Raw genomic sequence first — 14,798 nt, forward strand, 5'->3', positions numbered from 1 at the left:
GATTTTGTTTCCTGTGATTTTGCTAAAGTTGCTTATCAGCTTAAGGAGATTTGGGGCTGAGACGATGGGGTTTTCTAAACATAGAATCATGTCATCTGCAAACAGACAATTTGACCTCCACTATTCCTATTTGAATACTCTTTATTTCTTTATCTTGCCTGATTGCTCTGACCAGAACTTCCAATACTATGTTGAAAAGAAGAGGTGAGAGGGCACCCTTGTCTTTTCAAAGGGAATCTTCCAGCTTTTGCCCATTCAGTATGATATTGGCTGTGGGTTTGTCATAAATAGCTCTTATTTTGAGATATGTTCTATCAATACCTAGTTTATTGAGAGTTTTTAACATAAAGGGATGTTGAATTTTATGAAAGGCCTTTTCTGCATCTATTGAAATAATCATGTGAGTTTTGTCATTGGGTCTGTTTATGTGATAGATTCCTCTTATTGATTTGTGTATATTGAATCACCCTTGCATCCCAGGGATAAAGTTGACTTGATCATGGTGGATAAGCTTTTTGATGTGCTGCTGGATTTGGTTTGCCAGTATTTTATTGAGGATTTTCGCATCGACATTCATCAGGGATACTGACCTGAAGTTTTCTTTTTTTGTTGTGTCTCTGCCAGGTTTTGGTATCAGGATGATGCTGGCCTCATAAATGAGTTAGGGAGGAGTCCCTCCTTTTTAATTGTTTGGAATAGTTTCAGAAAAAATGGTAACAGCTCCTCTTTGTACCTCTGGTAGAATTCAGCCGTGAATCTGTGTGGTCCTTGGTGTTTTTTTGGTTGATAGGTTATTAATTACTAAGCAAATGGAAAGCAAAAAAAAGCAGGGGTTGCAATACTAGTCTCTAACAAAATAGACCTTAAACCAACAAAGATCAAAAAAGACAAAGAAGGGCATAACATAACAGTAAAGGGATCAATTCAGGGAAAGAGTTAACTATCCTAAATATGTATGCACCCAACACAGAAGCACCCAGATTCATAAAACAAATTCTTAGAGACCTACAAAGAGACTTAGACTCCCACAATAGTAGTGGGAGACTTTAACACCCCACTGTCAATATTAGACAGATTGACAAGACAGAAAATTAACAAGGATATTCCGGACTTGAACTCAGCTCTGGATCAAGTAGACCTAGTAGACATCTACAGAACTCTCAACCCCAAATCAACAGAATATACATTCTTCTCAGTGCCACATGGCACTTATTCTAAAATCATCCACATAATCAGAAGTAAAACACTCCTCAGAAAATGCAAAAGAACTGAAATCATAACAAACAGTCTCCCAGACCACAGTGCAATCAAATTAGAACTCAGGATTAAGAAACTCACTCAAAACCATACAACTACACGGAAATTGAACAACCTGCTCCTTAGTAACTCTTGTGTAATAATGAAATTAAGGCAGAAATCAAGAAGTTCTTTGAAACCAATGAGAACAAAGAAACAACATATCAGAATCTCTGGGACAAAGCTAAAGCAGTGTTAAGATGGAAATTTATAGCACTAAATGCCCACATCAGAAAGCTAGAAGGATCTCAAATCAACACCCTAACATCACAATTAGAATAACTGGAGAATCAAGAGCAAACAAATCCAAAAGCTAGCAGAAGGCAAGAAATAACTAAGATCAGAGCAGAACTGAGGGAGATAGAGACATGAAAAACCCCTCAAAGAATCAATGATTCCAGGAGCTATTTTTTTGTGTGTGTGAAAAAATTAACAAAATAGACCACTAGCTAGACTAATAAAGAAGAATCAAATAGACACAATAAAAAAATGATAAAGGGGAAATCACCACTGACCCCACAGAAATACAAACTACCATCAGAGAATACTATAAATACCTCTATGCAAATAAACTAGAAAATCTAGAAGAAATGGATAAATTCCTAGACACATCACCCTCCCAAGACGAAACCAGGAAGAAGTCGAATCCCTGAATAGACCAATAACAAATTCCTGATTTCTTTCCTAGCAGCCTAACTTAATTTGACCCAAAAATCTGAAATAGAACTGAGAATATTTAAGCCTTTTTTTTTTTTTTTTTTTTGAGACAAAGTCTGGCTCTGTCGCCCAGGCTGGACTGCAGTGGCGTGATCTTGGCTCACTGCAACCTCTGCCTCTCGGGTTCACACCATTCTCCTGCCTCAGCCTCTCGAGTAGCTGAGACTACAGGCGCCCGCCACCAAGCCCGGCTAATTTTTTGTATTTTTAGTAGAAACGGGGTTTCACCGTGTTCGCCAGGATGGTCTTGATCTCCTGACCTTGTGATCTGCCCACCTCGGCCTCCCAAAGTGCTGGGATTACAGGCGTGAGCCACCGCGCCCGGCCTTAAGCATATTTTTTGAAGTCCCTGAGCACTTGCTTTTTTCCTTGTCGTTCATAAAACTTAACATTGCTTTTTTTTTTTTTTTTTGAGATGGAGTCTAGCTCTGTTGCCCAGGCTGAAGTGCAGTGTTGCAATCTTGGCTTACTGCAACCTCTGACTCCTTGGTTCAAGTGATTCTCCCACCTCAGCCTCTGAGTAGCTGGGATTACAGGTGTGAGCCACTGTGCCAGCCCTTAATAGGGCATTTTTAAAGAATGAGATATGGCCAGGCATGGTGGCTCACACCTGTAATCCCAACACTTTGGGAGGCCGAGGTGGGCAGATCACTTCAGGTCAGGAGTCCAAGACCATTCTGGCCAACATGGTGAAACCTTGTCTCTACTAAAAATACAAAAATTAACCGGGTGTGGTGGCACATGCCTGTAATCCCAGCTAGGTGGGAAGCTGAGGCAGGAGAATTGCTTGAACTCAGGAGGTGGAGGTTGCAGTAAGCCAAGATCACACTGCGCTCCAGCCTAGGTAACAGAGTGAGTGAGACAACGTCTCAAAAAAAAAAAAAAAAAAAAAGGATGAGATGTGACTCAGTTGTAGGTCAGGAATGCCAAGTTTACAACCAGCACTTTGATTGCCAAGCTCTTTATTAAAAAGTCTTACCTTCTGCCACTGTTTGAAGTCTAAAATAACTGAATCAAATACATTTCCGTTATTAGGGGATAAAATGTCTTTTTCACTGAAAGAAGAAAAAAGAAAAAGAGAAAGTTCTCAGAATAAGGCATAAACAAATAAAATCATCAGTTTATACACTAAAGACTAAACAACTAATATATTTCTCCTCAATAATTTTGAAGCATGTCTTCCAGGTCCAGCCCCTCTCCCCACAGGTATTTATCATTAAATTTGTAAACATAAATTCAGATTCTATTCAGACCTGAGCAATCAAGTTACAGGGCCATGGACCACAAGAGTGTTTTTTTTAAAGGGTGGTCTCTTGAGTCTTGAGAATTAAAAACCAGATCATTATCAGAAGAATTTCTGTTGAATGCAGCTGCCAAAGCAATATACAAATGGAAAGAAAGCCTACACAGTAATTAAGACTCAACATTTAAGCCAGGAATCCCAACTTCTGGTAGGAAACAATTTCCTTTAATGGCTCTAAAGTCTCACAAGGTGAAAGCTATTGATTAATAGGTTTCTGAAGCTAAAGAGACAAGAACTATGGCCACCCATGCACGCCTCCTAGCTAAGAATCAACAAACAATAGAAATGGGTACACGGCAGGAGCAGCCAGCTTGGAGACATACCAGCTTCAGCTTCCAGAACTTCCAAATCTACTAATGGGGAAAACTTTAAGGGGGTATGAAAAACTGCAACCATTATTCTCAATTTGAAATGGAAATGGTACCTAACAGACAAAGCATCTTGAAGTTTAAAAAAAAAAAAACAACTTAGAAATTATCTAGTCCAGGCCTCAACAAACAAAGCATCTTAAATTTAAACACACAAACAAACAAACAAAAACCTTAGAAATCTAGTCCAGGCTGGGCGTGGTGGCTCATGCCTGTAATCCCAGCAGTTTGGGAGGCCTAGGTGGGTGGATCACCTAAGACCGGGAGTTCGAGACCAGCCTGGCTAACATGGTGAAACCCTGTCTCTACTAAAAATACAAAAATTAGTCGGATGTAGTGGCGCATGCCTGTAATCCCAGCTACTCGGGAGGCTGAGGTGGGAGAATCGCTTGCACCCAGGAGACGGAGGCAGCAATGAGCCAAGATTGTGCCACTGCATTCCAGCTTGGGCGACAGAATGAGACCCAGTATCAAAAAAAAAAGAAATCTAGTCCAGACTGCATCCAAAGTATAGATTCCCACTAACCTTGGCTGTGATTTAGCCAAGGTTAACTACTTTATTAGCAGCTTCTTTCATTGTCAGATTTCTCTAATCATTGCAAAGTATGATATCCAATCAAAACCATCTCCCTATAACTGTCACCCATTGGTTTTACGTCTCTGCATATGATTTGCAGATGGATCCAAATATTCACGTTTGCCAAAGTAATGAAATAAGTTGACTTAATTTCAAAAAGAGAGAAAAGAAAAAGAACTGGACTCAAATGGGGACAGCAGCAGTTAAGCAGGGGGATCAGGATGGACTAGAGAGATACTTAGCACTAGAAACCACAAGACTATTCAAGGTTGTTAGCAGGATTGTGCCTTCACAGGTACTGCTCCCCAAAATCAATGTTAGAGTGATTACAAGGTAAAAGACAGAAGGAGGAACAGAGAGAATTTGACTGAGTTATCAGACATGATATAAGTATAATCAGAAAAACAAGATTCTTGGTGACTCACTTGAAGCTCTCCTGCCATTTGGTAAGTCCTTTCTCAACAATTTTCAATGTCTCCCTTGTAGACTCTTCCATTTCTTCTACCTCTTGTTTAAATTTATTCACTAAGTTTCTCCATTTCTGTGTCAATTTCTGCAACAATGCAAGGTCTTCAGTGTCCTAGATGAAATGCATGGAATCAAATAATATATTCATTTATGTATATAACAAATAGTCATTAACATACACCAGGCCATTATTAATATTCTAATACTAGAGAAATTCATAGAAAGTTGATTAAAAAATTGAAAAGTTACACTACTACATAGTTCATTTGGTGAGGAATTTTCCATGGTACATAAAGTATTAAGAGACAAGATTTTTTTTCCTTTGCAACATGAACCCAATTTTTCCATAGGACTATCACAGGGGCAGTGTGGTGTGCTAGATAGAACAGGAACCAAGAAGCCAAACCAAACCAAATGTGAGGTGTAGCTATTACTGGCTGTGCAAACTTATGTAATCTATTTGGAATTAATTTTTTTTATACATAAAGACCCTAATATCTATCTCACAGAATTGTCTTAAGAGTTAAATGAAAAGTGAAATGACTAGTGTAAATGCTTTGACTTGGTAGAAACATACTAAATGCCCTCCTTTTCTATCTAGTGTGCTCACTGAATTTTCCCATAAAATTGATAATGTAACTATTTCAAAAAACATAGCTATTTACTTTTTTTACTTTAAGCATGAATCAATAGGATCATAACTGTATGAATAACCTTGTAGTGTTATTAAACTTAGATAAATTGCTTCAATTAGAAGGCAAATATAGAGAAATAAGAGCCTTTATTCACCTTCCCTTAGATTTTTCTTTCTGTACACAATAAGCACTAATATAAAACGATATTTTTCAAATCGATAAATTTAACAAAGGCATCTTACAGTCTCAACTCTCACCACTTGGTGTCTTTTTTCCCCAGAACTGAAGATAATTGACCTTTACCTTGTTTGCCAGCAGTATGATTAAATGCTTAGTGTATTTATTCCAGCCTTTTTCATTAAGGTAAAGTCTTCTAGCCAATATGACTCTATTTCTTTCAATTACCTATAAAAATAATGTACTATAATCAGGAACCTAAAACATTAGCAAACCACTATAATTTATTACAGTGATTTCATATATCAATTTTTCATCGAATCATTAACTCAACTAAAATTTCTTGTTTAAATCATTAACACGAATTACAAATTCACATTTTCCACTGAACTGGAACCAAACTGAAGTATAGCGTATGGCAAAATTTATCCAAAAATTTGATCTCAAGACCCCTTTATACAAAAAATGTTATCTCAAGACTGCTTTATACTCTCAAGTGCTTTTATATATATAGAATGCATCTATTGATATTTACTGTATTAGAAATTAAATTAGATTTAAAACATATATTTGTTAATCACTTAAACTTTAACAAACTCATTACATATTCACATAAATAGCATCTTTATTTTTAAAAACTGTGTTAAATTAGTAAAAAGAGTGCTATTGTTTTACATTTTTACAAATCTAATGTTTGCCTTAGAAGAATAGAGCTGGATTCTCATTTGTTTCTGTATTCAATCTGTTAGAATATACCATGTCATGTAGCTGCTAGAAAAATCCACTGCATACTCTTAATAAAAGGATGAGAATGAAAAAGGCAAACGACATTTTAGTATTATAATGAAACTAATTTTGATTTCATGAAGCTCTTAAAAGGGTCTTATGGATGTCCCCCAGGGGGGTCCCTGGGTCATACTTTGAGAACCACTAATATAAGAAATCAACTGCATAGTCATTTAATGAAATACTGTTCTAGACACTGTGGACATAGATATGAACAAAAGAGATAAAGTCCTTATTTTCAGGGAATTGACATTCTAGCTGTCACTTCAGTTAGAAGGGACTCTAGGGATGATCTAACACAAAGCTCATCGATGCAAGGAATTCTACAGAAACCTCTACCAGGGGTCAGCTCTCTACTGTTGAAAAGCTTCTAGTGTGAGGGATCTCACTTTTCTTCTTTTTTCTCCACTGAACATGTCTAGCTCAAATCTGTTTCTTACATCATGTATTTACTGTCATGATTGTTTCCTCTGAAAATGTCAATGTGCCCTTAAAAATTCTGCATCAGAATGGAACACTGTATTCTCGATGAGGTCTGACCATTTCAGAGAAAAATGAGACAATGATCTCCTTCTATTCTCTTTACTTCTAATCTTGTAAAAGTCCAGCATTGTTTTGAGAATCATTTCATACAGTTGCCTTACAGCGAATCCACAGTTATTTCAATGTCACAAATCTTTTTTTTTTTTTTTACATGGATTGCTCTTACATTGGGTCTCCTCCTTTAGGTGGCTGCCCTGAGTTTTATTTGTCTTTTGTCTCTGAAGATGGTATATAATGGAAATTGGGAGTTCAGGTTCTGGAATCAAACTTGCTAGGTTCACCATTTATTAGCTATGCGAGCTTAGGCAAATTCTCTGAGTCCTCATATGAAAAATGTAGGTAATGATAGTACTATTTCATGGGATTACTGTAAGAACTATGCTAATTATTCCCTTAGCAAAATATCTAACAAACAGTAATAACTGAATAAATAATTGCTGCTTCTTTTTTAAAAATAATATTAATCATGGTAATTATTAATTTTAATCATATTAATAAGACTAATCTATACATTTATCCCTACTAACATTCCATTTGTCTAGAAAGGTCCATCATTCTCAATTGTTGAGATATTTGAATCTCATAAAGTTTTATGGGCAGGAATTTTGTCTCAATTATTTTTGTTTTACCAACCAGTACATGGCATAATGTCTGACACATAACACATGCTCAAAGTTTATTTTTAAAAATTAATAGATCCTCAAAAATTACCCTTCATAGTCAAAAAATTAATATATATTTGTTAAAGTCAAATAATATAGAAATATAAAGTAAAATTCAAAATTCCCACCAGCTCACCCAACCCTAAAATTCAACTAACCAAAGGTAATCTGTCTTATTAGTTTGCTGCTCTCTTAGTGAAGATTTTGTGTGTGTGCATATATAAACTATACATAGTTGTTTGTTTGTTTGTTTGTTTGTTTTTGAGACTGATTCTCACTCTGTCGCCCAGGCTGGAGTGCAATGGTGCGATTTCAGCTCACTGCAACTTCTGCCTCCCAGGTTCAAGTGATTCTCCTGCCTCAGCCTCCTGAGTAGCTGGGATTACAAGCATGGGCCACCATGCTGGCTAATTTTTGTATTTTTTTTTTTTTAGTAGAGATGGGGTTTCACCATGTAGGCCAGGCTGGTGTCAAACTCCTGACATCAGGCCATCTGCCTGCCTCAGCCTCCCAAAGTGCTGAGATTACAGGCTTGAGCCACTGCGCTCGGCCACATAGTTTTTTTATATACTCGTGATAGTTTTTATTAAATATTCTCCTATCCTTTTATATTATTCTAAAACTTGCTGTTTCTTTTACTTATCATAGCCATCTTTGCACATACATATATATATCTACAACATTCTTTTAAATGGCTCCCTAGTATTCTACTGTTTGAATAACTATAATTTCCCTTATGATGGATATTTAGATTATTTCAATATTTTTGTAATCACAAGCAATGTTGAAATGAATATCCATATTCTTATTCACTTGTACTAGTATTTCTTAGGAATGGAATGACTTCTTGCCTGTGTGATTGGTTAGTCAAAGACGTACAAATTTAAAATACTGTTAGCCTCTATAAAAATTTCTAAAATGGTTATATCAATATACATGCCCATCAATAGTACATGCAAATGTTCATGTTTATCATCTGTTTATGTTTGCCAATCTGGTAAGCTAAAAATGTTATCTAATTATTCTGTATATTCCATCCTATTGATGATTGGTGAGGTTGAACATATTTTTATATATTTATTAGCTATTTGAATTTCTTACTCTGAATTATCTGTTTATAGTCTGTGCCCATTATTTTGCTGGATTATTTTACCTTTAAAATTTATTTATTCGACCACTTTAGTATTAACTGTACAAACATTTTCTCCCAGTTTGTTATTTGCTTTTATTTCTAGTGATTGTCACTGCATGGAAGCTTCAATTTTAAGGTTTCACATCATACTTAGAAAAAGCTTTGGCCGGGCACAGTGGCTCACTCCTGCAATCCCAGCACTTTGGGAGGCCGAGGCAGGCAGATCACAAGGTCAGGAGTTTGAGACCAGCCTGACCAACATGGTGAAACCCCGTCTCTACTAAAAATACAAAAATTAGCTGGGTGTAGTGGCACGTGCCTGTAATCCCAGCTACTTGAGAGGCTGCGGCAGGAGAATCACTTGAACCCGGGAGGCAGAGCTTGTAGTGAGCCGAGATTGTGCCACTGCATTCCAGCCTGGGCAACAGAGCGAGACTCTGTCTCAAAAAAAAAAAAAAAGAGCTTCCACATTTTTCTCTTTACACACACACACACACACACACGTATTTGAGACAGGGTCTCACTCTGTCTCACCTAGGCTGGAGTGCAGTGGTGTGATCTCAGCTCACTGTAGCCTCAACCTCCCAGGCTCAAGAAATCCTCCCACCTCAGCCTCTGGAATAGTTGGGACTACAGGTGTGCACCAACATGCCCAGCTAATGTTTTTGTTTTTTTTTTTTTAAGAAAAAATGATTGGTGCTTCCAGTACCAAAATAGTGGCATAAAAGCAAGCTGGCTTCAACCACTCCACCAAAAAAAAAAAAAAAAAAAAAACTGAAACAAATATACAGCACCAAGATTATCACCAGCAATATTCCAGAACTCAAATATGAAGATGAGACTGTTCCTGGGGCCACAGAGAGGTATAAAAAACTCTGAGCAGATAGTGAAAGAACTGGACTTCCATATCTGCAATGTCCCTCCCTGCTTCTGCCCAGCACAGCACAAAGCACATGGAAAATTTCCCCCAAACTCATGGTTTTTACACTGGAAAAAGTGAGATAAAGATGGACAACAAGCTTCCCCATCATGTTGATTCCTTGGCAGGAGACCCCATCATGTTGATTCCTTGGCAGGAAACCATCACAAGTGCCTGAAGAGATAAATATGCCCAAGGACAGGCAGAGATAAAGGGTAGAGGAAGGACTACCATCCCCAGGCCTGGAAACTTTGCTCTGCAACTCAGCCAAAGGAGACTCCATGTGAGAGAGGCTTACCAGCAGCACCATGCTGTGCAAGGTTCACTCTGCAGATTCTCTGGGCACTAGTCCCTAGCCATCCTTCTCACACTGCAGGGATATTGCCTTTGGAAACTCCCCTACGTGGGAAGGGCAGCACTTCAATCCTTCACTAGAGTTGAGGTGAACCTGGGTTTAAGGCACCATGGAGTGCTGAAAAGGAGGCAGCAACCTTAAGATCTGCTAAGCAAAAGTAGCCAATAAAACATAAAACAAGCCAGACAGAGAAGACTAGACTAACTAACTAACCCTTCAATACAAAGTAATAGACATACATTCATAAGAAACAAGAGCAAACAGGGAACCATGATCTCCCCAAATGGACAAAGCAAGGAACAAGTGAGTGACTCTAACACGTGAGCTCTCTGATGAAGAATTCAAAACTACGGTTTTAAGAAAACTCAGTGATCTCCACGATAACCCAGAAAAGCAATTCAGAAATTTATCAGAGAAATGTAACAAAGAGATTGAAATAATAAAAAAATAAAACTACTGGAACTGAGAAATACATTTGCTAAACTGAAAAATTCATCAGAGGTTCTGAACAGCAGACTGCATCAAGAAGAGAAAAGAATCAGTGAACCCAAATATAGGCTACTTGTACACAATCGGAGGAAAAAAAAGAATAAAAAGAAACAAGAATCGGCCGGGCATGATGGCTCATGCCTATAATCCTCTTGGTTCCCTGACTGGGAAGCAAGGTGATTAATGGACAGTTGAGGCAGCTCCTTAGGCGGCTTTAGCCTGCCCTGTGGAACATCCCTGTGGGGGATTCCAACCAGCCGGAGCAACACAGATCCCAAGAGCACTCCCAGGTAGGCATTTGCCCTGGTGGGATGCCTCACCAGAGCGGTGTGTGGCAGGCTCCCGCGGAGGATCAATGCAGTGGCTGAACACTGGGAAGGAACTGGCACTTGGAGTCTGGACATCTAAAACTTGGTAAGACTAGTCTTGGGAACTTGCCCACTCCATTTGAGTGGAAGCGTGGCCTGATCACCCGTGGCATGCCTTTATCAGCACTTTGGTTTAGTTTTGGTTTTGACTTGGTTTAAATTGCTTGATAGGACTGGTCTTGGTAACTTGCGAACTCCATCTGAGTGGAAGCGTGGCCTAATCACCCACCGTGTGCCTGTACTGGCACTTTGGGTTTTGTTTTTGACTTGACTTGGATTGCTTGATACTTTGGTTTTGGTTTTGACTGGGCTTGGATTTCTTGATACTCTGATTTTAGTTTTGATTCTGGTTTGGCGTAACTGTAAAAGTGTGTGTGTGCCCTTTTTACCCATTCTTTGTTTTGTAGTGTGCGTGTGGTGTGAGCGTGGTGTTTTGTCTCCAGGAGACATGGGTCAGGCACAAAGTAAGCCCACCCCACTAGGAACTATGTTGAAAAATTTCAAGAAAGGATTTAAGGGAGATTATGGTGTTACTATGGCACCAGGAAAACTTAGAACTTTGTGTGAAATAGACTGGTCAGCATTAGAGGTGGGTTGGCCATCAGAAGGAGCCTAGACAGGTCCCTTGTTTCAAAAGTATGGCAGAAGGTAACCTGTAAGCCAAGGCACCCAGACTAGTTTCCGTACATAGACAGTTACAGCTAGTTTTAAACCCCCTTCCCCCACAACAGTAGTTAAGAGAACAGCAGCATAAGTGGCTGGCAGAGGTAAGGAAAGACCAGCAGAGAGAAAGAAAGGAATGAGAAAGAAAGAAAAGAGGCAAAGAGAGAGAGGAAAAGACAGAGAGGAAGAGACAGAGAGACAAAGGAGTCAAGAAAAGAGAGAGACAAAGAGACAGGCAGAAAGAGAGGAAGGGACAGAGGCAAAAGGAAAGTCAGAGAGAGAGAGAAAGAGAGAAAGTCAAAGAGAGAAAGAAAAAGAGAAAGAGAAATATACAAGTAGTTAAGAAAAAAACAGTATACCCTATTCCTTTAAAAGCCAAGGTAAATTTAAAACCTATAATTGATAATTAAAAGTATTCTCAGTAACCCTGTAACACTCTTAACACCACTTTGTTGTCAGTGTAAACAAGGGTGTATCCCAAAAGCACTGAGGCCTTCCTATCAAAAATCCTTAACCCAGTAACCTGTGGATGGCCCAGATGCATTCAATCTGTAGTGGCAGCTGCTTTGCTAACAGAAAAAAAAAAAAAAAAAAAAAAAGTCCATCTATACCAATTCTAAGTTAATTTAGACTAAACAAGGCCTTATTAATAGCAAAGGATAATTGAAATCCCAAACTTACAAGGTTTTCAACAAAAGTAAAGTTGCTAAAAGTTAACAGTGTAACATGTATTATAGTATTCTAGTATTCTAATCTTGTGGCCTTAGACAGTCTAGTCCACAGACATAAAGAAAGTTCGCTTTAAAAAAAAAAAAAAAAAAAGAATGGTTACCTTCAAAAAAAAAAAAAGAAAAGAAAGGGGGAGGTAGAATTTATGTAAAAAGAGTGTTATACAGTAAATTCTTGTCCTGAAATAAATTAACTGGTTGTTCAAAGAAAGAAATGTTTGTAATAAGTCAGAAAGTTGAGACATGTCGAAGAATTGTCTGTGAAAGTTGTAAAAGAAAAAATGTTATAAAAAATTTTTACGCAAAAAATGTTGTATAATTTAAAAGTAATAAGGTCTTTTGAGTACAATTGAAGAAACAGTTTATGTGCAAGGTGTATAAGAAAAGTAAAATACACCTTTGGTAAAAGGATTATAAGGAGGCATAAGAATGTGGATTTTTACCTACATTAAAAGGTTAAAAAAATTATTGTTTTTAAAGTTTAAGCAAGTTTTAAAACATTAATTATAAAGAAAATTCTGTGTGTAAACATATTAGCTAAAGTTAAAAAGGTATCATCCAGTTTTTCTGTGAACTGGACATTAAAGTAAAAATGCAATAGGTTTTTCTTAAAGCGCCATGCTCTTTAACAAAAATTATAAAAGGTTAAAAAGAGTCTATAAAATCTTACCTTATGGTCAAACATTAAAAATTAGATAAATATGTCTACGGGGGGCGGAGCAAGATGGCCGAATAGGAACAGCTCCAGTCTCCAGCTCCCAGCGCGAGCCACACAGAAGACCGGTGATTTCTGCATTTTCAACTGAGGTACTGGGTTCATCTCACTGGGGAGTGCCGGACGATGGGTGCTGGTCAGCTGCTGCAGCCCGACCAGCGAGAGCTGAAGCAGGGCGAGGCATTGCCTCACCTGGGAAGCGCAAGGGGGAAGGGAATCCCTTTTCCTAGCCAGGGGAACTGAGACACACAACACCTGGAAAATCGGGTAACTCCCACCCCAATACTGCGCTTTAAGCAAACAGGCACACCAGGAGATCATATCCCACACCTGGCCGGGAGGGTCCCACACCCACGGAGCCTCCCTCATTGCTAGCACAGCAGTCTGTGATCTACCGGCAAGGCAGCAGCGAGGCTAGGGGAGGGGCGCCCGCCATTGCTGAGGCTTAAGTAGGTAAACAAAGCTGCTGGGAAGCTCGAACTGGGTGGAGCTCACAGCAGCTCAAGGAAACCTGCCTGTCTCTGTAGACTCCACCTCTGGGGACAGGGCAATAACAAACGCAGCCGAAACCTCTGCAGACACAAACAACTCTGTCTGACAGCTTTGAAGAGAGCAGTGGATCTCCCAACACGGAGGTTGAGATCTGAGAAGGGACAGACTCCCTGCTCAAGTGGGTCCCTGACCCCTGAGTAGCCTAACTGGGAGACATCCCCCACTAGGGGCAGTCTGACACCCCGCACCTCACAGGGTGGAGTACACCCCTGAGAGGAAGCTTCCAAAGCAAGAATCAGACAGGTACACTCGCTGTTCAGAAATATTCTATCTTCTGCAGCCTCTGCTGCTGATACCCAGGCAAACAGGGTCTGGAGTGGACCTCAAGCAATCTCCAACAGACCTACAGCTGAGGGTCCTGACTGTTAGAAGGAAAACTATCAAACAGGAAGGACACCTACACCAAAACCCCATCAGTACATCACCATCATCAAAGACCAGAGGCAGATAAAACCACAAAGATGGGGAAAAAGCAGGGCAGAAAAGCTGGAAATTCAAAAAATAAGAGCGCATCTCCCCCGGCAAAGGAGCGCAGCTCATCGCCAGCAACGGATCAAAGCTTGACGGAGAATGACTTTGACGAGATGAGAGAAGAAGGCTTCAGTCCATCACATTTCTCAGAGCTAAAGGAGGAATTACGTACCCAGCGCAAAGAAAATAAAAATCTTGAAAAAAAAAGTGGAAGAATTGATGGCTAGAGTAATTAATGCAGAGAAGGTCATAAACGAAATGAAAGAGATGAAAACCATGACACGAGAAATACATGACAAATGCACACGCTTCAGTAACCAACTCGATCAACTGGAAGAAAGAGTATCTGCGATTGAGGATCAAATGAATGAAATGAAGCGAGAAGAGAAACCAAAAGAAAAAAGAAGAAAAAGAAATGAACAAAGCCTGCAACAAGTATGGGATTATGTAAAAAGACCAAATCTACGTCTGATTGGGGTGCCTGAAAGTGAGGGGGAAAATGGAACCAAGTTGGAAAACACTCTTCAGGATATCATCCAGGAGAACTTCCCCAACCTAGTAGGGCAGGCCAACATTCAAATCCAGGAAATACAGAGAACGCCACAAAGATACTCCTCAAGAAGAGCAACTCCAAGACACATAATTGCCAGATTCACCAAAGTTGAAATGAAGGAAAAAATCTTAAGGGCAGCCAGAGAGAAAGGTCGGGTTACCCACAAAGGGAAGCCCATCAGACTAACAGCAGATCTCTCAGCAGAAACTCTCCAAGCCAGAAGAGAGTGGGGGCCAATATTCAACATTCTTAAAGAAAATAATTTTAAACCCAGAATTTCATATCCAGCCAAACTAAGTTTCATAAGTGAAGGAGAAATAA

The 14,798-nt window shown here is 39.1% G+C and overlaps 1 protein-coding gene across 3 annotated transcripts in view; it reads right to left on the bottom strand.

The window, feature by feature from the left end:
• The window catches only part of AXDND1 (axonemal dynein light chain domain containing 1), a 196,129-nt gene that overhangs the window by 120,199 nt on the left and 61,132 nt on the right, over positions 1-14,798 (bottom strand). For all 3 annotated transcript variants that reach the window (XM_050766158.1, XM_050766151.1, XM_050766150.1), the window contains 3 exons: positions 5,668-5,769; positions 4,687-4,841; positions 2,993-3,068 (listed from right to left, as the gene is read on the bottom strand). In XM_050766158.1, the coding sequence (XP_050622115.1) occupies positions 2,993-3,068; positions 4,687-4,841; positions 5,668-5,769 (333 nt within the window). The remainder of the gene's footprint in view (positions 1-2,992; positions 3,069-4,686; positions 4,842-5,667; positions 5,770-14,798) is intronic.

The sequence above is a fragment of the Macaca thibetana genome, chromosome 1 (genome assembly GCF_024542745.1).
Source record: "Macaca thibetana thibetana isolate TM-01 chromosome 1, ASM2454274v1, whole genome shotgun sequence".
NCBI classification, from domain to species: domain Eukaryota; kingdom Metazoa; phylum Chordata; class Mammalia; order Primates; family Cercopithecidae; genus Macaca; species Macaca thibetana.